General features: G+C 37.8%; 1 protein-coding gene across 9 annotated transcripts in view; it reads right to left on the minus strand.

Moving 5' to 3' along the window:
- Positions 1–7,616: 7,616 nt before the first annotated feature.
- Positions 7,617–25,848, minus strand: part of usp54a (ubiquitin specific peptidase 54a) — a 69,825-nt gene continuing 51,593 nt past the window's right edge. For 2 of the 9 annotated variants that reach the window (XM_077237176.1, XM_077237175.1), the window contains 13 exons: positions 24,446–24,614; positions 21,378–21,563; positions 20,849–21,037; positions 20,029–20,566; positions 19,775–19,917; positions 16,993–17,151; positions 16,692–16,811; positions 14,226–14,367; positions 13,006–13,910; positions 11,212–11,339; positions 10,934–11,071; positions 10,120–10,336; positions 7,617–9,854 (listed from right to left, as the gene is read on the minus strand). In XM_077237176.1, the coding sequence (XP_077093291.1) occupies positions 9,295–9,854; positions 10,120–10,336; positions 10,934–11,071; positions 11,212–11,339; positions 13,006–13,910; positions 14,226–14,367; positions 16,692–16,811; positions 16,993–17,151; positions 19,775–19,917; positions 20,029–20,566; positions 20,849–21,037; positions 21,378–21,563; positions 24,446–24,614 (3,594 nt within the window). In that variant the 3' untranslated portion in view covers positions 7,617–9,294. Of the gene's footprint in view, positions 9,855–10,119; positions 10,337–10,933; positions 11,072–11,211; positions 11,340–13,005; positions 13,911–14,225; positions 14,368–16,691; positions 16,812–16,992; positions 17,155–19,774; positions 19,918–20,028; positions 20,567–20,848; positions 21,038–21,377; positions 21,564–24,445; positions 24,615–25,848 lie in introns of all 9 variants that reach the window. The other 7 variants (XM_077237173.1, XM_077237174.1, XM_077237180.1 and 4 more) reach the window with 4 other exon arrangements.

The following is a 25,848-nucleotide window of genomic DNA, read 5'->3' on the forward strand; positions in this document are numbered from 1 at the left end:
ATGCAAGTCTTTTCTCTGTATTTACCAATGGGAAACGAAGTACACTTCAGCATACTTTTAAAGAGAGAGTATTACCGAAATAATATAGGCCCCACTTCAAAAGAAGAGCGAAATAAATGGAATGTTTTTTTAATTGCAATTGATTTAATGTAGCCTATTATAGTTCAAAGTAAATGTGATTTTCTTAACCTTTGAGCGCTTTTTTGACCAATTTAATTTGACCTTCTAGTTTTTGTTGTGCGGATAAATACTGCTCATAAAACATTCACTACTAGGCTTAAGAACCAGTTTAGATGGAAAAGATCGGGTACGTTTACACGACAATGATGCACAAAAAAAGAAACGTTTTTCCTTTAAATTTTCGGCATAGCAAACAGAAGACAACATTGTCAAAACAATCCCTGTTCACACCATGTATTATGCATGCCAGGCCAGTAGTTGGCGATGTCACTTTGTAAAGAAACACTAATATGCATGACGTCACGATTTTCACAAATTCAAGGTTTTGTAGCATAACGATAATGGACAATAATATAAAAACTTGCACTTTGAAACCCATTTACAAAAGTTTGCATTTTCGAGCCCCCTTAACCGTTGTCGTGTAATTGAACAGTCAAAACGCATAAAAAGTTTTCTGTTCGAAGTTGAAAATGGTGTCATGTGAACAGCCCCTGAATCTGAACAGCTGAACACTTTATACCTATTAATAGACAAGGTAAATAAATCCCAGAACAGCGCTACAACCATAATGAATTAACCTTTCACAATAGATAATGCTTTTTGCCAGCAAACTCTCCTCTGTTCTATGTTTTTTTTTTTTAAATGGGTGAGTCGCCAGAAGGTTTGAGATTTAGTTTGTTGATTTCTCGCTCTTTGTGACAACTAACCTATGCCACTCCCACACCATACACCCATCAAAGTAGCCGGAGTAATGTTTCTCTATTTACAGATATGACGAGTCACAAAAGGAAGAGTGACATATGTTATTTCACGCGAAAACAATCCCATCAGGTCTAAAATATTACTTATAGTAAGCTTACCACAGTGAATCAGGGTAAGACAAAAACACGTTTTTTCACGTTCTCTTCAGAATCAGTCAGTCACAATGAACCATGCAGCTTGTATGCAGAACAATCAATCTAGGCAACAGCTCAAGGTGCAGATGATAATATCTGTACTTCTGCAGTTACAGAAAAGTAACACAGGAATATCATTGAATGCTGATTTGATGCAAAATTATAAGAATAAAATATGTTATGCTATTTCCTTTGTAGAGCACACCAGGACTCAATTTTTTTTTTTTTATAAAAAGACATGAATAGACAAAAATATTGGAATTTTGAAAACAAATCACCAATCAATGTTTAGGTTTCAGGATTTTATATACCAAACTTTGTGTAAAGATGATTCTCCACTATGTTATGAAAGATAAAACAGAATTATTTGATATACCATTTTGCTTTATGTGTAAAATGGCCATAAGGGGTTTTTCCTATTTTATACAATGTATCTATACATTGTATCTAATTTGCATTATAATGTGTTCTTGGGGCAACATGTAATAAAAAAGAAAAGTAATAAGGGGAGTAGTAATTGGCAATATTTTCATAATAATATGTAATATTTCATTGGAATATTGAAATTTCTTTCCCTATTCAGTTGTTGTGTCTCCCATGATAAACATGATTGAAGTCCTGATGTCCTCTACAGTGTGCATATATGAAATCGATGTCTTGTTTCGTAACAGAAAGTCAGTTTTGATTTGGAACCCCATAACATTTTCCTGAGATGTTTATTTATGACAAACAATTAAAAATGTTTGTCAGATTTAAATTATAATTGCAAAATTGTATCATATTTCCATAAGAGTGTTACATTTTACAACATTTTTAAAGTCCAAGGAGACAGTTGTCATTGTGAAACTTCCAAACATTTGGCATCTCTGAAATGCCCTGAACGTGCTCTTTACAGGACATCCATGATGTGACATGTATGATGTCAGAGAAATTCACGAAAACATAATGTCCTACAGAGGACAAAAGTCTATTCCACTGCAAAAGTCTTTTTACCGTCACTGAACTGGATCTCTTCACAAGTCTAAAACCAGACCACCAGTTTTCCAGACTAAATAAATAACACTGGCCTGTACCAAACATCACAAACGCTTTCCTGAATACAAGAAATAATTTCCAAAATATTACCTGATATTTTCCCCCTTGCAGTATCCTCTCCATAGTGATGCGTACATTAGTAAGAGGAACAAATTCACAACATACAGCAAGGCATTTTAGGGATATTTTTGAAACCTCTTTTAGTTTTTAGCTCATTTTAATAATTTTGGAAAGATACTAGTCCCTGAATAATCCTTACATTTCTCAGGACATATCCATCACCCTTAGTCTCTGCTTTTCACTAAAGAACAGATGTGTTTTTAGGAGTATTTCTATTTATAAAACAGCCAAAATCATTGTGTAATTGAGGGAATGAAGGGCAAACTATGATAAATATTCTGTCACTGACACAAACACACGATGCTCTCATAAGATGCTAGAATTGGCCAAGCAGCCATGAACAACCTTACTGATGTCTTTAATTGTAGTTGCAAATATCTTAACATAAAGCCCCTTCAAAAACAGAAATAAAACATTTACTTCACAAATAAAAAAAGTAATAACATTCCATTGGTGGTATATCAGGAGTCATAACTGTAATAAACCACCAGACTAAACGCGCAGTCGCAGCAGTGAGGCTGAAGCACATTCACAGTCTCATCACATATTCACAATAATCCCACTTATCTGATGACACACGGGCGGGCTTATGGAACCAGAATTCACACAGCAAGGATTAGGACAACACTACTTTATCACAGCACAGGATACTTATCACAACTCACTATAATGTCAGAATCAGTATACCTGAGAGATTATTATGTGCATTGTAATGCTGAGTTATGCTGCATTAACTCAAATGGATACAGGAAAATACTTTTCTGTGAAATACTGCAGAGTATAGTAGAGTATCCTATTATGACGACTTCTTATGTGAATATATAATATATAGACCTACTTTTTGCACACAGATTCTGAACGATTCCAGGGACCAGTTGTATAAACACAGCCGCTAAGTTAAGACTTTGTCTTAAGAACTAGTTTGATCAATAAGCAATTAGTTAGGGCTAATCAGTCTTTTATTCTGATTCAAATAAGAAAAAAAGACGCGTCTTGAAGATAAAGAGGATGACTTACTTGTAAGACTAGTCTAAGAAGTTTATGCAACCGACCTCCACGGACCCTGCACATACAGCAATTCTATACAGACTTTCAAAGAATCCTTGGAAGATATAATGGGTTCTTCTCAATGTACTCGATTCTAAGTGTTACAAGAAAATGTTTTACCTATTGCACAAAATCAATCAAATCAAAAGATTGTTGATGGACAATCAACCCAAATATGAAAATTCTGTCATTATTTACTCACCCTCACATGCTCCAAATCTGTACCACTGACTTCATTCTGCAGAACACAACAGATTTTGAAGAATGTTGGTAACCAAAGAGTTTTGGTACCTATTGGCTTTCATTGTATGGACAAATTAACATGGAGACATTTCTTAAAATATCTTCTATGTTCCAAAGAGGAAAGAAAGTCATACAGTTTTGGAATTACATGAGAGTGAGTAAATGCTGGCAGAATTAATTTTCATTTTTGGGTGAACTTACCCTCAGCTGTGGGCAACTATTTGCTAATTCCAAAATTGTTTGACATTGTTTCACACCATTTTAAAATGTTTATATTAGTGCTGGGCAACGATTAATCGCATCAAAAATAAGAGTTTATGTTTACATAATATATGTGTGTGTACTGTGTATAATTATTTTGTATATATAAATACACACAAAGGCATGTATATATTTAAGAAATATTTGGATGTATATACTGATATATATTGATATATATATATATATATATATATATATATATATATATATATATACATAATTTATATTATATATAAATAAAAAAATCTTAAATATATAATGCGTGTATTCATATAAACAAAATAATTATACACAGTATAATACATTTACATAAATACACTGTATTTGCGTCACGTCTGTTTTGGGTTTTGTTTCATGTTCATGTCTCTTCTTTTGTAGTTTTGTTCCTGGTTTCTTGTCATGTGATTCTGATGTCCTCATTTGATTTTGCCATGTGCTTCCCCTGTTTATGTGTCTTGTTCTGATTGGTTGGTTTGGTCATGTGGTTCTTCAGTTCGGTTTACTCATTGGTTGTGTTCAGGTGTTTCCTGTTAGTCATGAGTCTTTGTGTGTATATATAGCCGTCATGTCTAATTGTTTCTTTGTCTAGCTTTGATGTTGTAATGTTCAAGTTTGATTTCAGGTTTATATTCCAGTTTTTGTTTCAAGTAAAGTTATAGCTCCCGAATAGTACCCGAAAGTCAGGTCATTGTTGTGTTTTTTTTGTATTAGTTTCATGTTTACTCCAATAAACTGCACATGGGTTCTCTACACAACTCGCCTTCAGTGGACTCCATTACAATATGATGGTTATATCATAAGTACAATGTGAATCTAACTCAAATTAATTATTAGGTGGAGGGACTCTTATTTGATAGAGCATTTGATTGGACAAAAATCTGTGTAGTGCTGGATGAGTCATCAATATTTTTTGTCAATATAGTCGTCTGTTTTCCTGGAAAGATTTGGATGTTAATCAGATTTTTAGGTGGATCAAAATGAAAAACAGGGGGCTGAAGGCCCCTAAATATGGTCTACAATCACATATGATTGAAGAGTTAATGGGTAGCTGTAATAAAGCTATACTTCACATTGCACAAAATAGCTAACAAAACAGCTCTAGTATGAATGGAAACATGGAAATGGAAACTGAAAAAACTGAAAAGATGAAAGCAAGAGACACAAGGTCAGTCAGCATTAGTAACCTAATCATGTGTGAGAGAAATATTGATCAGAACATGTAACAGTTAAGGAGACTGGAGCACAAAGGGCCAAAGATAGTCATCTGCACTCTACTACTTGTAGGTCATCTATTGTAGTAAAGGTGAAGTAACATGAATATGTTTGATCAAATAGAACAAATCCATCAATGCACTCAAAATAACCACTGAATAACTCACACAAGTCATTAAGCTATATTACGGTATCTTTTAATATACTTACAACAGGCACAACAAAAAGTAGCCAGATAGAAGGAAAAAGAGCCCAGGAACCAAATGTTTTATCAGTAAAGTTTTGAATGAAAGACAGGAACCAATTAAAGACATGTCTTTTAGTCCACAAAGATGGTAAAATATCCAAGCATCTTTGGAATGGTTTAGTTCAGATTTGGAGTTCTGGACTACGGTAGGCTATATAATATAGACAAAATAAGATCCGTGCACCTATTAAGTGGATTAAACCCTTTTCATTAAAAATTCTCGTTTCCTGTAATCAAAAAAGTTTTCAAGAAGAATTTTTTTAATACTTAGATGAAATGTGACTTTCATGGTCACTGCAGCAGACTCAAGCCTACACTTTGCATGTTAGCAGCATGAAGACTTCCCATGCTGATTAGATTAATGCTCATTAAATCTTTATAAGTAATTCCAAATGTTGCGCTTTCAGAACAAAAATCTATTACACTGCAGAGGAAAGTACAGTACGGTGATCTAAAACCAACACAACTCCTCAGTCCCATCAGATTTCAGTTAACGCTTAACTCCCCTGCCGATGATCAAACCATTTGCATGGTCGTTTTGCGGATTATGTGAAAATATGCATCTTTTGCGTTTGGACAGCAGTTTCAGTGATGCTGCAGCAAATGAGAGATTACAGCGACTGTCAATGGTTTGCTTCTCTGCTTTTCAAGAGCGCCATTTCTCACTGCTTGATCCGAAAGACATCAGAACAATGTCAGGTGATCCACCAGCGTGAGATATGCCCCCAGAATGACCCACTTACATTTTCAGTTGAATGGACAAGGCAACATTTCTAAGCGATATTGAACCACAGATGACTGATTTGGTGGATCGATGGCACTACATCAATACATCTTCATATCTGCAGAACACAGGCAACCAGAACATTATTGTAAATAAGCCTATAGTTAGGAAGCACAGCTGGTGCTAGTTTGAAACATTGGCATTATTTTGATTAAGGGCATCTTAAGGCTTAATCATTGGCATTACTTTTTTTACATTTAAAAAATGTAATTATTACATTAGCAACTATTACCATTAATTATGCATTATTACCATAGCAACTTGGAGAGAGTACATAAAGAGCACAAATCGTGTTACCACCACAGGTAGATGAGAAGGTTTTAAGCTTTCAAACTGCTACATCAACTTGCATGCATCATAATCCGCTGCAAAGAAAGCAAAAAAAACAACAAAAAAACAGCTCAGCAGGGGCCTGGTTTAAAAAACAAACAAAAAAAAAACATGAATTTTACCAGGTAAAACAGTACCTCATGTTGCGTTATATGAAACATCCTGCATCCAGTCCTCTGCTGTAAGAAGTAAATGCTTTTCCAATAAAGAGCTGATGTTTCTGGCCTTTATCTGCAGATGCTGCTTTGACTCAAGTTCTTTGTGAATCTGTAAGGAAGAAACTCAAAGACCTTTTGCTCTTTTCCTCCCAGACAGCACAAGTCAATTCACACCAAACTGAATTGGCAGTTGCTCCACTGACCTGTTGCAGTTTACTTTGCAATTGACTTGCAGACTATTTTGTCATTGCTGTGTTACATTGGTTAACATTTTACTAGAACACATCCTGCACTATTCTAGAGCAACACATGAGTCCAAAAGTGTAGGTCATTTAACTGGCCTACTTGTACTTGCTTATTTGTTTACCTCTACATAATAATCTTCAATTACGTTGCTTGCTTTTTCTCATTTAGCAGTCCAATTATTTCAACTTACCATTGTACTTACAATTTCTTTTGCACATTTATGCTCAATTTAACTTTATACACAGACATTTATTACATTAACACAGTGACTCGTTTAGACCTCATTCCTTGTTTTAGAAGTTCTTTCTTGTTGCTAAGGAACTGAAACAACCTTAATACTGTTATACAAAACTAGAAGCTCATTGTCATCTCACTGTGATTGTTAATGTTTGAAGTACAAGTGAAATCCTTAGAGAAGAACTCATGATGGGTCAAGGTTAACAAACCTTCCTGTTATGACTGGAAAGAGGGGAACATATCACACAGACACTAAAAATGCAGCAGTGCAGGATGGTCACTGAAGGGCCTCTCAAGTCTAAATTAGCATATTAACAGTGGCACATGAACAAGCATCAGTTTTGTTTTTATCATGAAAATATTTTTGTTACTTTGATACCATAATTGAAATGTCTGTTCTCTTTGACATTCTGTTCGGTCTGTTTCTGTTCATGTTGGAGATTGGGTACAATTTAAATCAGAAAAGGGCTCATGATTACTGGATATTTTCAAAATAAATTTGATTGAGATTGCTGGGGAAGATAGATGGTAGTATTCATTTCAACAAACATACAAAATAATTTTCAAAGAGCAAAAAACTTGGATGGATGGATAGATGAAAGGCAGTCAGAAAAAAGGTACAGCGTTCTGCTCCTGATTGGAGCTTAATATAACTTTATTGCAAAAATACAAGTTTTATTTCTAGCACAGCATTTACATCAAATCTGAATCCATCTGTACTTAAGGTCAAAGACTGAATATCTGTACACACTTATACAGCCTTGCTTTTTTGCCATATCTGTTTGGATATTAATTAAAGAAGAAAAGGGTAAATCAGTCACAGATCCATGTTCTGTTAGTAATCATCATGCCAGGGCAGTGTTGCACTGCATATTGGCCAAGCAAAAAAAAAGTCAGAACTCAACGCAGAGGCACTCCGATTCATCATTAGGCCCTGATTTACATGCAAAACTGTTCTAGCGAAATAAAAATAAGAGAGCATGTGATTGGTTGAGGTATTTGACATGCTCTACAATTTATGGGGAAAAAAAATGTTTGGCCCCGTTTCAAGATGAGCAGGTAATACTTTGATTTCCATGAAATGGCACATTGCACCATCAAACTTGGCTAACAGCTGAAACACTTTCAACGTGTAAGACTACAACTAAACATCTCAGGCCACAAGTTTCACCTCAACATCATCCAAGAAATTAAATAAAACGAATATAAAAAGTATTTATTTTCCAGTGGGGGAAGAAGTGAAATTATCTTGTTTTGAGAACTGCAATTCTTGAATTTATCACTTTTATAATAAGCATTATTATAAGGCTGTAAATCTATAAAATGGACACTGGCACCCAGTTCCGTTGCCTTTCACAAGCCAAGGCACTGCAGACAGTTCTGTCCTTCTGTTTTCAATATCTCACGTCTTAAAACAACCATGTAAGAGTTTTGCACTTAACAGTTAATGTAAGATATACTGTATAAATCAAAGTTAAACTGCAGCTACTACAAAATGTAAAAAATAAAATAAAATAAAAAAAGAAGAAAAAAGATCACAGGTGTTGGTGCTACTATTGGGCGGAACAATACTGTACACAAAAATATCGTCACAAATGCCAATGAGGTTTTTGAAAGTTGACTGTTGCTACACTGGAGGAATCTGATGTACCTCTGATTACTTACACAATGACGTTACAGCCCTCTAAACGAAGTAGTTACACAACCATTGTTTTCCCATAAAAATGGGAGAAGTTACAACAGAGGAACGCTTCTAAATTAACACTTCTGAAGTGCACTAAACTTGAGTTAACATAGTTAAATTACAATCACAGAACTAAGGTTAGCTTGAAAAGCTAATTAAAAACTAAAGCGTATTTGTGCATATACGAAGCAGACACTATATCAGCAGGCAAAGTTTGTCAGTCTTGTCGTTTTGTGTGTTCGCATCAGTTAAGTGCTCTGTTCTGCACAGCTTTATGCTGAGATTGTGGCCAATTTAAGTGAATTTAACTCTGGAAGTGAATTAGCAGTGGAAACATTTACTGTAGGTAACAGTGCAGGGAGTGATGTCCTTCTTCCAGTGTTTAAACGCAGCAGCTGCATTTAAAATATGGTTTCAAAAAATGACCGCTCCTCACTCACATTCACGTCTGAGCCAAAGCAGCCATGAAAGTCATTGTCTTTCACTTTAACCAAAACAGCTAACAAGAACTTCCAGCTTTTTGCTGTGTAAAGAGCTTCACAGAATGGACATGGGGTCTTATGCTTACTTTCAAGACAGAAAGAGTGTGTTGAAGGATGGATCTCCAGTATGACTCAGCTGGTCATCCTGTAGTGGTTCCTTTGGGCTCTGCAGGTCTGGCAGAAGCTTCGAGTGGGCTCAGCAGGCCTCTGCTTGCACAGCCCGCAGAGATAGACAGGAGGACCATGGGGCATTCCACCATGTGGTTCTGTCCTGGGGAAGACATGAGTGTCCCTACCAGCCCTCCAGTCCCTCTCAGGGGGCACATCGAGGCGGAGGGGTTGGGCTGGTGGCTCTAGGTGCGGGTGATGATGGCTGGAGTGATGCGGGAATTGGTTGGCTGAAGCAGATTTTTGTTTCGGATGTCGGTAAAAAGCATCCATCGTTCTACTAGATGCTGTAGTGCGGTGGGGATGGGACAGTGTGGCATAGGCTGCGTCTGGGTAGTTCCGGGGCCCCGGGCCCACTGAGGGTCCCGACCTCGCTTGGTGCACCGGGGGCCCGGATGAAATTGTCCTACGGTGGGCCCGTGGAAGGGTGCCGTAGTTCAGTGCGACATTGTGGTAGTTTTCACAGGAGAACACTTCACCCCGGTCAAGCACAGCCAGAAACTTGTTGGCCTTTTGGCAATCTCCTGCAGAGAGCATCGAAGATAATTTGAGTTGTTGTTTAAAGCAATAATGGATTCAGGGTAGGTTAAACAGTCAAACTGAATGCAACTTGTAAGATAAATAATCAAGCTCTAATTTCATTATCCTCAACCTCAAGAGTGTTTTAAGTCGTTTGACCAGTTTCACAACAGATCTGATGGAACGCAAGATCACAGACAACAACAGAGACGGCACTCTCTTGCATCTGTGGCAGGGAGGTTGAAGGAGCGGGTGAGGTGAGATGGTTACCTGTTTGTCCATGAGAAGGTCTCAGTGTCTGCTGGTGAAGGTGTGATGGAGGGACGGGATGGTGGCGGTGGCTTGGGTGAAGGTATTGGGGCTGCGGTTCGTGAGGGAACACAGGAGGATTGTGGGAAGGAGGAGGTAAAACATGCAGGGAGGTGGTGGAGCGATGTGTGGGGGGTTGTACGTTCACATGCTTCGACATCCTGGAGACACGGGGGTCCTTTACGAAAGAAATAAAACAGAAGAATGAAAGGAATGAGTGAGGAGACACCGTGGAAATAAGACCCAGCCAGACAAGGACAGAAATGACAACAAGAAAAAACAAAACAATTGGTTCTAAAAGAATAGGACAATGGTCATATCAATTGTAGAAAATATCAAAATTAAAACAATAACAGCAACTTGAGCTCAGTGGTTCTCAAACTGGAGTCCATGGACTACTGGTGGTCCATGAAGGATTCCAACAGGTCTGTGAGATTATTGGGTCATTTAAAAAAATAAATAAAATAAAATGAATAAATAAATAATATTATAACTGACAAAACATCTTGTCACCTGTCAAAGTTTAAAAACCACTGCTCTATGTGTTGTAGTTTTATTGCATTCACTATAGTCACACCAGGTGGCAGTATTTCTCTTTCAAAATGAGTTCACAAAAATTTAAGACTGCAATTCCTAAACCATGATGTAGCATTTCACATATCCTGAGAGAAAGTACTTGAAAGCATATTTTGCAGCAAATTAAATGTTGCTAATGTATTGAGTGCATAATATGTGATTTGAGTGTTTAATCAAGTGACTTCAAATTGACACCCACAAAGCTTCTGGATGGGGGTACGTCAGTCCGTCCTCCAATGACAGTTCCACTGAGACTCCGAGCAATTCGTCGTAGGTTCTCTGCACTGTATGATTCATCCTCACCCAGTGGTGCATCACAGGTAACAGCAGACACAGGCTGCTTACACACATGACACACTGCATTATCATTTCATATCCTTATCCACATTAAATAATGACAATTACTTCATGACACACATCTTACACACGCTTCAGTACTATAAATACTACTGAGAAAATGCCGGTGTGCCAACTCACCTTCTGAAGTGGTTTAGTGCTGTATGCTGGCGTCCTGTAGGCACTCCTCTCGATCTCTGCTGTGGGGGTTTTAGAACGGCCAAGTGTGGCAGAGAATCCAGAGTTGTGCTTACGAGAAGCAGCAGGGCCTAGAAAAATAGTAAGACAAGGCAAGTTTATTTATATAGCACATATCATAAACAATGATAATTCAAAGTGCTTTACATAGAAGAAATTAAAATAATCAAAAGAAATAAGAATAATTAAAAGTTTCGAATAAAAAAGAAAGTAAAATACAGTACAAACAGTCGGAAAAACAGTGGCACAGTACTCATTCAGTAAATGCACAGCTGAACAGATGTGTTTTGAGTCTGGATTTGAATGTGACTACTGTAGGAGCACATCTGATCTCTTCTGGAAGCTGGTTCCAGCTGCGGCTGGCATAGTAGCTAAAAGCAGACTCATCATGATTAGAGTGAACCCTTGGTATTTCTAGCTGATGTGATCCTAATGATCTGAGTGATCTGTTGGGTTTATATTCACTGAGCATATCTGCAATATATTGAGGTCCTAGGCCATTGCATGATTTATATACCAGTAATAATACTTTAAAATCAATCCTAAATGTAACTGGGAGCCAGTGTAAAGACCTGAGGACTGGTGTGATGTGTTCATATTTTCTGGTTCTGCTCAGAATCCTGGTAGCAGCGTTCTGTATGAGCTGCAACTGTCTTATGGTCTTTTTGGGAAGGCCAGTGAGGAATCCATTACAATAATCCACCCTACTGGTGATGAAAGCATGCACAAGTTTCTCTAAGTCTTGACTGGAAACAAAGCATCTAATTCTTGCAATATCTTTCAGATGGTAGTATGTTGATTTAGTTATTGCTTTGACATGACTACTGAAACTAAGGTCTGACTCTAATCACACCAAGATTCCTGGCTTGATGTTTAGTTTTTTGACCCCTAGAGTGAAGGTATGCGTTTACCTTGAGAACTTTATCTTTGTTTACAAACGCAATGACTTCAGTTTTGTCTTTGTTTAACTGAAGAAAGTTTTGGCACATCCAATTGTTGACTTCATCAATGCACTGGCACAAGGAGTGAATGGGGCTGTAATCGTTAGGCGATAGGGCTAAGTAGAGCTGTGTGTCGTCTGCATAGCTGTGGTAAGCGATTTGGTTCTTTCTCATTATTTGTCTCATTGGGAGCATGTACAGGTTGAATAGGAGTGGCGCAAGAATTGAGCCTTGAGGGACTCCGCATGTCATGGATGTCCATTCAGACTTATGGTCTCCTATACTCACATAATAACCTCTCCCTTTTAAGTATGACCTGAACCATTTTAGGACTATCCCAGAAACCCCGACCAGGTTTTCTGTCAAGAAGTATGTTATGATCGACAGTGTCAAATGCAGCACTGAGGTCGAGTGCTGGTGCTCCACTGCTGATGAGTACATGTATAAAACCTGAAGAAAAATCTCTAGAAAGGACTTCTCATTAATTATATACAAAATATTTATTATCACTTAAATAATAATAACAATAATATTATTTTTTATTAATACTGTCAATTATTACATTTTTATAATTGTAAAAAAAAATTGATTATTTAAATACATCATAAAAAAAATCATTATTAATATTATTATTATAGTTACTACTTTTGCAGGTGGCAGACCTTTTCAACGGTAAATGATGACAACAACATCATTTCAGGTTGTATTATAATTTTACAAATTGTAAAAGATATACTTTTATGTATAAAAAAAAAAAAGTTATATGGAAACTAAGTGAGGTCTTGTTCGAAATTACCTGATCTGCTGGCAAGCTGAGGGCTGGGTCCCAATGGGACTCGGGGCATGCTGGGAGCCTTCAAGCTGGCCTGATAAAGTGAGTCCAGCTCAGACAGCTCCTCACAGGGTGAGCCACGTCCCGACTGCGCACAATTCTGGGTATTATAGTATCGATTGACATTCTCGGCCCACCTCTCCACGGGCATAGGGCCGGCTGGATGCTGCTCCAGTGCTGGTGATGAAAGGGTTGGAGGACAGGGGGATGAGGGGGAGCGGAAGTCTGCTGGAGAGTACAGGGAGGAGTCCATCACGGTAGGACTGCGATCGGGACGTTCCAGACTGCGACAGGACCAATTACGTGAGGGTGCCGGGAGTGATTTTTGACAAGCATCAGAAGCGTGGCTGTGGGGTGCATGGGTTATGCCATGGAGAGACTGAGGTCGAGGTGGGATGTGAAGTCCTTCCCCAGAGCTGAAGTGATCAGAGATGGAAGGTGCGTGACGGGCACTGAAATTAGTTGGACCAGAGGGCATATTGAGCGGAACCGAGGACTGGAGAAGAGCCTCACAGCCATTCACTGCAATAACAGGCACAGTGGCAGAACTGCGTTTTTTAGCAGTTTGTACAAGAGAGTTTTCGATGTTGACGGGGTCTCTGGGGCCCCACGTGTGTGAGTGTGGCACATTCTCATTCTCTGTAACAGCAAGAGGACTGGAGTTGTCCCCTGCGCTGCCCTGCTGCTGAGAAAGTGTGTCCGTATGGTAGGAGGAGACAGCAGGGCCGGGGGCTTCAGAAATAGGTTTATTTATAGACTGAGGTTTCATGTGGAGAGGTGACGGTGGTCTTAATGCATCTTCTGAAACTGCCTTCTCATCCTCTTCTTTAACATTAGTCAGAAGTATTTGGACCGGGACAGACTGTTCACTGAATGCAGAACATAAAAAAATAACAATGAGTTTCTGATAATAAACCGTGAACTGTGAGTCAGTATCTTGAATCAGTTCTTGATGTCATGCAGTATACAGACTTATTTCAGCCTCTCTAAAAGAGTGACATTACCTGGGCAGCGCGTTGCAATATGGTTTCTTACGCTAACCTGACTTTCAATCCTCTAAGTAACTTACAACAATAATGATCATTATTTTTTTTTAAGGCAAAATGCATGTTTCCTCTTCCTGTGTGCGGGGCTCCTGGAGCACGCACACACACACACACACAACTGCAGCCAGCAGCAGGTACCTGAGGGGCTGTTTCTGTTCCTTTTCTTCCTCCTGTTGCTTCTGCTGCATGCGCTGCTGCAGACCTCGTGCTCTCCTCATGCACTTTTGCATCCTGCCCTGAGCGTTAGCGCTGCTCTCATGCAAGGTATGCCTGAGTTTAGCTACAACGCAAACAAAACAAAAAACAAAACAAAAATAGGCAAAAGAAAAATGAAACAGATGCAGAAAATAAAATGCCGAGTCATGGGGTGCATGCAAACACATTACGGGGAACTGAAATGAAAAGGATCTTGATGTTTGACTGACTGGGTCACACAAATAGGGTTGATGGGGAACCTAATAAAATCCTTACACAAATTCTCTCAAGCACAAAATGATTAAATTATAATGAAGTTGACTTAAATCAAAATGATTTGTAGTTAAGCCATTGAACTAAAAGAAAAGCAAATTACCCGAGCCTAATACCGTTTCTCAGTATAATTAATTATAAATAATTACAGAACGACAATACTTTCACCATCATATGAGTTGCACTCTACCCAACCCTACAGAGGCTCTGGAAACTGAAACAGGTAGGGGAGTGAGGTGTAGGTAACACACAAGGGCCAGGCCATAGAAGGTTTGAAAGAGAGAGTGTGTGCAGTGTGTGAGTTTGTGTGTGTGTGCGCACATATGAACACCCTATTAGTGACAAACCTCAGGGTATGACATACAAAAGACAGACAAAAATGATATTGGTAAGTAAAGCCTTTCACATTCATCACAGAAAGAAATGTCAGACAGCATTTTTATTAACATTTATAAAAACCGATAGCTCTGGTTCTGGGGCTGGATTGATGAAAATATTAAAAGAAGTTACGACATTTCTTAAGATAAATTCTAAGAAGTGTGTAGGAAAGGACCAAAGGGCAATTCTTGAAAAATGTTATTTTTTCTGAAGAAAATGGCATGTGTAAGAATTGATAAATTAGGAAATTCCAGACAGTCTGTTTCGGGGGTGACCAGACACTGAGAGGACAAAAGGACCTCTCTGGAGATTACCATTTGAACTGGCCTTCATGCACCATTGAGACGAAAGTCTCACCTCCGAACCAACTTCATCTACATCTCCCCTCACCCCCACCTGAATGCACCCAAGAAAATGTAGTTTTAATGTGAATGATTATCACAGAGTATTTTCATGTTTAGTATTATTTAAAATGTCACAGTACGACTGGTACAAATGTCTCATTCCCAAAGTAAACCCAAAAGGTAATAAAGTTCTTAGGAAGTTTAGAAATATCTTTCACACCCTCCAATACTGGAGGGTGTGTCTTTGAGTTAACACCTTCGACCATTTGACTGAATGCTAATTTTCCACTGCTAGCAAATGGTGACTTACAGGTAAATTTCCACTGTGAATGATGTTTAGATTTGAAATGAGGTCTGGGTATATAATGAAACGCAGCGAGAGCTCAGGGCTTTTCTATATCTGAGATCGGCCCGTGAGGCTGAGAGTTGCGAGACTCTCAGCCTCACGCATTTCTTGTCGGGTAAACTTTTTCCTCTTTGTTCTAGAACATTTGATGGTTTGCATTGATTATCTTTCAATTGATTATGGAATTGTAATAATACATTTACCTGACATAATAAATTGTTATATTTGATTATTCTAACAGACTTTATTTTCATTGGAGTTAAAAGGAATAGTCAAACATTAACGTATATTTAATGATGCAAAGATATCATTGAAAAACCTTTTCATTTTATGGAGTCAGATGAAACGAGTTAATACATAAGATAAAATGTATTGCATTTAACCAAAAATACTTTGCCACGAGAAAAGACAGTAACACGCAGAGACCTTCACCGCTAATTCGAATACCGCCATTGGATCGAGTTAGACGGCCTTACACATGCTTTGGAAGACTCACTCATCAACTCAATGAAAAACGTTGAAGGCCAATTTTTTTGTCTGCCTGCAGATTACCGTAACAATCATATTAAGCAGGCACACTATTTTAATTGAATCCAGCCCTCAGATTCTGCTTGTTTAATTCCAGTTTTGATCAAATATATGCTTGAGGCTGTGCATCGTGTAGTGACTAGTAGTCAACCGATTTCATTTTCAATAAAACGCTTAATGTATAAATATAATAAATATATTAATATGGTCAAATGTTTTAAAAGGGTTTTTTATTTTTTTTAAAGAACCCACTTTTTTATTGACAATGCTGTCGATTAGGTTTTGGAACTGGCTTTTGTTTATCAGCCAGCAGGACATAGTTATTGGCTGACGCAGATCTCAACATGGTCACACATCACCAGCATTGACTATAATCAAAAACACAGCAGAGCGTATAGTGTACATCATTACTATACGCAGAATTCATGAAGAGTCTCTACATTGAAACAGAGACAAACGCACTCAAACACAGAGATGCAGAGACACACAAGCTCGTGGCAGTAGTGATAGCAGCAGCAGGCTAAGGACAGGATTACTTACACATTGCTTCATTAACCACAGACAGAGCGGTGGTCACCTCTCCTGCCTGTTCCAACCTCAGAGATTGATCTAACAGAGACTCTGCCTCCAACACACACCTTTCAAAGCCGTCCCCTTTCCCTGCAGGTGACAAACATCATAGCATAGCGCTTTTCAGCACGGAAACCAGCCCACCCACATTCCACACACACGTACACAAGCAGTCCCAAGCTCCAAATGTTAAACCACAGCAGAAACCCAAGAAATGCATCCGGAGACAGAGCCACTCCCTGCGACCTTTAGCGGCATGCTGACGCCGTACCTTGGTTCTGGAGCTCGTCCAGATCCATGAACTTGCTGGGTCTGGGATTGAAGCCCAGGGCCGCCTCTTTCTCCTTTTCCTTTCGCCTCAGTAATTCTTGCTCCTTGGCCCGGCGAGCTACTTCCTCTTGTAGCTCATCCAGTTCACTGCGGCCCTCACCTGCTACACACAAACACAATCATTAGAATATTAAGGAAACATTCTGTGATGATCCATTGCTGCATTTACACTGTCAACCAATTCTGTTGTTCATTTTTTTTTAAATCCTCGATTGGACAATCCCATGTCGAGTCACTAGCAAAATACCAGAAGTGCCGCATTCCATAGACGAGAATCCATCATAGGATTCCATAGGGAGAGAATCCATAAGGCCACGCAATCTATTTAAAAACCATTTACAATCATAATATAGCATAGTGCTATCATGAAATCCTCAAGGCTGCGAAATCAGTTAAAAAAAATATGCGCTTTTTTTTCCCCACAGAGAAGCACAAACCTTTAATTATTTACATGCGAGCAGATTGTGTTAAAATTACCTCAGCTCCGTTCACAGAACGCAAAACCTCTGGCGCGAGTTTCATAGTTGCACTGTCATCATTTATATGTGTGTCAACGTCTTGGGTTTCTCAAACTCCATATCTGCGTGCTGTGAGTTTGTCTGCTTATAACGTTCTTCAGCACGCAGTGCGCGCTGTTTCACAAGATTCGTAGCGCAACTCATTTGTAAATCTACGCCAACACAGGAGAATAAATATCTTTCTGAAACATATAAAATATATTGTTGTTCATTGCGATTTCAAAATAAAATGTAACCCTTGCACTGAGTTTGCATGTTTTGACGTGCACATGTTCTTATTCAAGAAATTTTTGCATTTCTATCGTACAGAAGTGTCCAAATATTAATGATAAAGTTGATATTTGAATTAAATTTTGTTTGGCCAATACTAAACAAGGATTTGATCATGCCTTAGTGTAACCAAGCCGTTGGTGCTCTCTGTGGACATTTGTTTTTACGTAATGTAGCTTAAATAAGTTATGTTTATATTAGTTTATATCATATAGTATTATAGTATATATAGTATTATTTTACATGGTGCATTTTAAAAGCGTCATTCAATAAAACCCATATGATTACTTTGATACTTTAATTGAACAAATGATTATTGCTTGTTATTATATATTTAGGTAACACTTAATGTATTACACTTAATTAATAATGTATTAACCAACATGAACTAACAATGAACAATACATTTGTAACTGTATTTATTAATCTTTGTTAATGTTAATTTCATTTTTTGTTCATGTTAGTTTACAGTACATTAATGTTAAGAAATACAACCTTTGATTTTAATAATGTATTATTAAATGTTGAAATTAATATTAACTAAGATTAATAAATGCTATAGAAATATGGTTCATTCTTAGTATACTAACTAAGGTAGTTAACTAATGTTAACTAATGAACCATATTATAAAGTGTTACCTATTTGTATTTCTAAGTAATTTTAAAGGCTGTTGTTCACTTGGATCTATTTTTATTACCACAATTTTTTATCCGATTAATCGATGGAATAATCGGTAGAATACCCGATTACTAAAATAATCAATAGCTACAGTCCTGGTAAACAGCAAAAATAAAACCCAAAAAACATGAAATTTTTTGGGCATCCAACTTTCCAATGCCATCTGACTTGCATGCAGTGTTGTTAATGTGCTGTCAGAAAATGATAACAACTGAAAATGGTTTTCTGTTACTGAAATAAAGCTGAAACCATGTAAAACAAACATCAGATCAAAAACACTGAATGTTGAAAAAAGTTACAAAGTACTAAAGTGACTAAAACTGACATAAAAATGAAAGCGAAATAGAGAATAAAGTAATAAAAATTACAAAAGCACATAAAAACTAAACTTAACACAGCACATAAACTTAAGTTAGTTAATAATATTAATCAATAATAATATAAATAATACTAAAATAACAATGATTATATTTAACCCCTTATATCTGATTCTCTTAATTCTGAATCTTTCTTCATTGTTACAGTTAGTTGCTGTCTTTATTTGACCTAAACAGACCAAAGGTGCAGGCCAATCATTTGAAAAATATCACGAAAATTATTGTATAATTGATCATTGCAGTCACTTCAATACTCTGGTCCATACGCTAATCCCTACTATTAATGTTAACAGTCCTAGGGAAATATAAACAGGCAGGGGAAAAAAAATTCGGATGAGTGTCAAAATATTGCATCTTAGCATTAAGATTTGCATTAAGATTCAGCCTAAGAGGCACAGTTTAAATATACAAAAATATTTTGTATATATACATATATATATATATATATATATATAAAATATATATATATATATATATATATATATATATATATATATATATATATATATATATATATATATATATATATAAACAAAAAATAGGCAGTGATCAAACATATCTATTCTGGTCACATGGAGAAGCACAAACAGATATAGCAGCTGATATTTCTCCAGGGCAGACTCATGTTCCTCAGTTTACATAACAGATATACATAGATAACATTTCACAGAAAGGAACAGGATGTATTTGGCCACTGATTCCACTACATTCTGCTCAATACTGCTTGCTTATGTTAAGTCAATTTTTATGAAAAAGAAAAAAGGCATGTGACACCTACTTTAAACATTTGAAAAGAATGATTCATACCCTAAGGTAAAGAACAGGTGAATTCGCCCACTGTGTGGCGACTATAAACACACATGATCATACTGTACACACCTAAACTCATGTGACTGCTGCCCTTGACTGACGCTTTGACATCCTGCAGCAGGGCACTGCTGCTCTTGGATTTAGCGACAGGTGCAGTTTTCCATGACGGGCTGACTTCAGGTGGAGGGTTTTTCTTTCCTCCCTCTCGTAAGCTGGAAAACAGAGAGAAAGAGAGAGAGAGAAAGAGAGAGAGAGAGAGAGAGAGGTGAATAATGTGCAAATAAAGATCCTTATGAATTCTAATAAAGATTTTTGCATCATACCTATGCGTGCCATTATTAATGCCCTCGCTAACAGGCATGTCAAGACTGACGGGACTGTTACTGTTCCTCTCACTGCTCTCGTAGCCACTCTCCATCCTCTGGATAAGCCGTGGGGGCTGCTCTGATCCTCGTCTCAGAAGTCCTGGCAGGTCTCGAAAGGTGGTCTGTTCCATTGATGCCGCCAAGTCCCCCTGAGGCCCTGTGTCTTCAAGCAACAGAGTTCCAAGGGGACTATACCCAGCCTGCTTGCGCCGCTCCCTGCTAAAGATGCTATCAATGTTGAGGGCCTCACGACGAGGCTTCCAGGGCGGACGGTATCGCCCTCCAGAGGAGCTGGACTTGGACTCGCTGCTGGTGCTGTCAGCTTCCCAGTCTCGGGCCTTAGCGGTGGAGTCAGGTGGGCAAACTGAGCCCGAGGACGATGCAGAAAGAGGCCGGTTATGGATAATGTTGCTCATAGTCTCCTTAAAGTCTCTAAGTCGACTAGAGCTGGGTTTAGGTAGGGAACGGGGAACCTGCTGCTCTTTTAAAGTCTCGCCTGTTCGAGAGAAGCAGAGGACATTTAAAAAAAATTAAATGTAAAAAGAGGAAGAGGAAATGTTATTTTTACATAACCTAATATTTGCTGTTCACAGCCAGTAAAAGCAACAGTGATGACTAATGCAGCTCACATTGTCCAACATGCTACACTAATGATCTGTCATAGCATCAATCCACTGACCACAGTTACAGATTGTTAACCTGGGTTCCATTAAATTAACACTATGATCTGTTTTTTTTTGTATTGTGGTTTGATGGCAGCATGATATTAAGTGCATACCTTCACTGTGGTAGCCAGCAGACAACACCTCATCTGTCTTAGAACAACGACTTCTTGAATCACCCCGGACCTCAAGTTTTCGTGGCCTGCTGGCACTTCTTTTCCGGTCCAAAACTCCTCCCTTTCTGTCCAAGACCCCGTCTTTTCTGAGAGTGTGGCGTTTTACTGGATCGCTGTCAGTGAAAGGACCTTCACAAAATGAACAACAACACAAGTCATTGTTGGAGTTGTAGAGCAGCAGGGACTAGGACACGATTTGGAGGGGAGGGGGAAATGTAATTTTTCTGATAAATTTTTGTAAAAAACCCACATTTCAGTCTGAAACATGCAGTGCTTATCTTTCTTTCAGCAAATCACAGCCTTTGCCATTTTAATAACCGCACTAAGCCAGGTCGCGCATTATTTGTGCAGCCCTAAGCAGGACAAATTGACTACTGTATGGCTCAACACATTTAGTGTCAATATATCTAATATGGTGTCTGATAAACTAAAAAACTGTATTTCAGTGTGAACGTATATACAGACGTACCTGTGGTTTCCAGGCTGCTGTGGGAGGCAGAGTCGTTGTCAGGGTTACAGATGACGGTTCCCTGGGAGTCAGAGGAGAAGTGGGAAGCCATAGACTCGTGGTGAGAGTGGGAGTGTGAATGCTTATAGCTGTAGCTGTCTGTGGAGGAGTCTGTCCGTGTATCGCTGGAAATTGATGGCTCACGGCCTGACAAAACAGAAGATTTCATTCTTATCACAAAAGCTACCAATTGGAGATGTTTATATTTTTAGCAAAAAAAAGAGTGAGTGGCAACTGCCCGCATAAAACTTTAAGATATTGTGGGTGGTAGCCAGGGAAGGGAGGTGAAAGGGCATTGCTAGTAGGGGTGGGGGAAAAAATCGATTCTTAGATGCATCGCGATGCAGACGTGGACGATTCTGAATCGATTCACAAATGTCAAAAATCGATTTTCAAAAAAAAAAAATTTTTTTTTTTTAGATATGTAGCCTATTTATAATGACGGAACGCAAAAGACGGAACTCTGAAGCGCGGAAGTGCAGTACCCGGACCGTCTGTCTGTGGCGTGCGCACATAACAGAGACGCGATGGCTGAGCGCGAAATCCAAACACCCTCCTCGTTAAAAGCTGACGTGTGGAAATATTTTGGCTTCTATGAAGTTGAAGGGGGAAAGGAGCTGGACAAGAGTCACACTAGTTGTAAGCTTTGTAGAATAAAACTAAAATATTTCGGCAACACGACAAATATGAGAAGCCATATGACACGTTTCCACCCAGAGGAGGAAAAACACTCGGCTGTACCAGAGCCGTTTCTCTCTATGGCTCTGGGCTGTACCGGTGTTCAGACGATTTCTGCTGCCTTGTCGAAAAATGCTACCCAAACGCGAATCGATCATAGATAATGTTGATTCATTCTCTATTGTTTCCATAAAGGTGTAAATCTCACAATATTATAACATCGTTATTTCATTTTAATCAGGGTAAGTGTATGGGGAGCATATTTGGATATTTTAAATGAACTAGCAATTATCACATTTGATATAACAAGTAAAAATGATATTATTATATGAAATAAAATTTTAATAAAATTCGAAGTTAAGAGTACAGTATAATGTACTGTTTTTATTTTTAAAACGGTGTGAAAAGTAAAAATTATCATCAAATATTCATCTTTGACCTGTCAAAGTTTCCTACAAGTATCCACAGCAAGGATGCATAGATTTATGGGCGTAGTAAGCAGAAGAAAAATGAGTCTGCAGAGTCTGCACATGCACCAGTAAGTAGCACATCTCGATGGGTAGCATGAATCGTCAGAACACCTGTTGTTGTTATATTATTAATTTACTACAAGTATGCTGCTAGTTCAGGCACACATTTATTTTCCTGTTGGTTCTTTGCAATGTTAATAAAATATATTGTACGTTAATTCTTTATGGGTCATTACTTTGTACTTTTAAAGCAAAGTATTTATATTCACACACACACACACACACACACACACACACACACACACACACACACACACACACACACACACACACACACACACAAAAGATTCAGATAATCGATAATCGCTTTTGAATCGAATCGCAGGCCTCTGAATCGTAATCGAATCGAATCGTGAGGTGCCTAGAGATTCCCACCCCTAATTGCTAGGTGGTTGCAACAGTATTCTGAGTGGTTGTTTACTAAGGTCAAAAGTAGATAGGTAGGTAGGTACTTTATTGATCCCATGTGGGAAATTTAAGTGCTTTAGCAGCAATACAAGATCACCACCACAAATGTCGCCCATACACTACAAGACTTTCAAAGTCATATGATTGCTGTTCCTTTCACATGAACCAAGTTCCACTCAAAACCTAATTCCCACTTGTCAAATATCTCTTAAACTCAGATTTTAGCCTTTTGATGGAAATCTTCTTTAAAGGGATAGTTCACCCAAAAATTAAAATTCTGTCAGTAATTACTCACCTTCATGTTGTTCCAACCCCGTAAGACCTTCGTTCATCTTCGGAACTCAAATTAAGATATTTTTGATTAAATCTTTTTGCGCACAAAAAGTATTCTCATTGCTTGATAAACTTAAGATTGAGTCACTGTAGTCACTTGGACTATTTTAACAATGTCTTTAATAACTTTTCGCAGCCAGCAAGGAGCCTATGGAGGAGTGATCCAGCTCTCAGATTTAACAGAAAATATCTTAATTTGTGTTTCGAAGATGAACGAAGGTCTTATGGGGTTGGAACAACATGAGGGTAAGTAATTACTGACAGAATTTAAATTTTTGGGTGAACTATCCCTTTAACTGTAGACGAGATGGGGGAAAAAAAGTTAATTGGTTAAATGTCAACTTGCCACATATGGTGAAAAACTGTAAATGGTTTAACACTGCGTTTATGCAATTTACTGTAAATACTGTTTGTATGTAATTTATGGGTTTTGGAAGTTATAGTGAAAAACAGTAAAAAAAATATATATAATAAAAAAAAGACATTGCCAGAAGTTTTGCTTCTTTTATATTAAGGTTATCAGTAATGTATACTAGGATGGTCTGTGCTACATTTTGTTATTTAGTGAATGTTTATTGCATTACTTTTAGTATCTTGTGTTACAGTGTTTTGTCTTTGTGTGCATGACCTGGGGAATCATTTATATACAAGTATTGGCCATGAATTATGCACAGGCCACTTGCGATGAACTGTAATATCACCTATATTATCATAGTGGTTATGAGTATATTTTAAACCGTAAAGCATACTTTGGTACTTAAAGTATTGGAATATTGACATTATATCTCCTAATGAAATATGCCACATACCAAGTGAATTTCTGACCACAGCTGCTGATTTTTTCCTGTCAAATTAAAAGGGTCTTTTTTTTACAGTAATAGCCTTATCAAACTCCACTAAATATTTGTCAAATAAAGCAATGCACAGATATAATTATTATAATCAGACATGAAATATTACACCTTTTTTTATGAATTAAACATTTGATGTAGTGTGTAGAACTTCCCTGATGAAGGAATGAAAGAAATAAACAAAACAAAGTTCTATAAATAAACTAGCCTTATGAGGGTGTGTAAATACCTGAATCCTCACTGTCATAATATGCTTTAGTGTAGTGATGTAGGTCTAGGCGTGAGGCCAAATCCTGAGCTGACACTGGCGTCCCCCTCGGGTCAGCATAGAGCAGCAGCAGTGGCTGGTAATGCCCCTTTATACAGCGGGACACCACATCCTTCCACTTGGGCCCAATCTGTGAGAAAGAAAACGAGACCGAGAATGAGAAAGTATAGTTATAAAGCAGTTCAAATAATACATTTGACAGATTTTCAAAACAGCAATCCCAACAGATCTCAACCAAATGTTACTTTTACACATTGTGGAAAGCTAAACAAAAGCAGAGGCCAGGTTGAAATGTTCTGGATACCCTGAATAACAAAGCTGAGACTGAAACCCAAGTCCAACATTTTTCAGACGAATCTCACCCTGACTCCAACTTCCCAAATGGACTGCTTTCTCTACGCTCCCTCCATAACCAGACAGGATGTCCGAGCGGCCGCAGTAACAGACAAGCATGAACGCAAGCGTGAACTAGTTAGCTTTAGTGAGTGTGTTTGCGGTGGACTATCATGGCGGTTTCTCTCTGTAGGCCACACCCTGCCGCTGTCCAGCTGGGGTTGTAAACAATAGTGGGATATCCTTGTTTTCAGAGGCTTTTGTAAGAGCTCTGCGCAGCTCACGTGTAGGTCAGCATAGGCCTGCCAGACTCCACGAAAAAAGCTGATTTGTATGCAACTGTCCAGGATCCACAGTCCTGCATTGCTATTGTGAATCTAAATCCTGCATGTTCCGAACTAAGGGAATGACACACCGCGTTAGTGACATAACCCAAATTATTTATTTTCCCAAGTAGTTTCAACAGTTACAGGAATTAAGCAGTGGATATATCACTATAAAAAGTAAGGATGCACAATATTGGTACCAAATCAGTCATCAACCAATATTAGAGATTGGTATCAGCTGATATTGTAAAATATTTGCTGTCATCTCAACTCTTAATAATTCAAAATATCCATATGTAATACTTTATATTATAAAATGTTGTTTAATTTTTCATTCATTTAGCCAAATTTAATATAGAATTTTTGTATTTAATACTATTATAATAAAATGTACCATTTATCAGTTATCAGTCATAACATGACTTTTTTTTTACAACTGTTTTAAAGTCTGGAGTCTACAGTATAAGATTTTTAAGTCTCTCATGCTCACCAAAGCTGCTTTTTTAAAATCAAAAATACAGTATAAACTAATACTGTGAAATAACTGTTTTCTAGTTTAATATATTTTAAAATGTCATTTATTCCTGTGATGGCAAAGCTGGATTTTTAGCATCATTACTCTCTAGTCTTTAGCATCACATGATCCTTCAGAAATCATTCTATGTTGATTTGGAAACATTTCTTATTATTATCCATGTTAAAAAT

The sequence above is a fragment of the Siphateles boraxobius genome, unplaced genomic scaffold (genome assembly GCF_051911475.1).
Source record: "Siphateles boraxobius isolate OS27281-9 unplaced genomic scaffold, OSU_SipBor_1 20, whole genome shotgun sequence".
NCBI classification, from domain to species: Eukaryota; Metazoa; Chordata; class Actinopteri; order Cypriniformes; family Leuciscidae; genus Siphateles; species Siphateles boraxobius.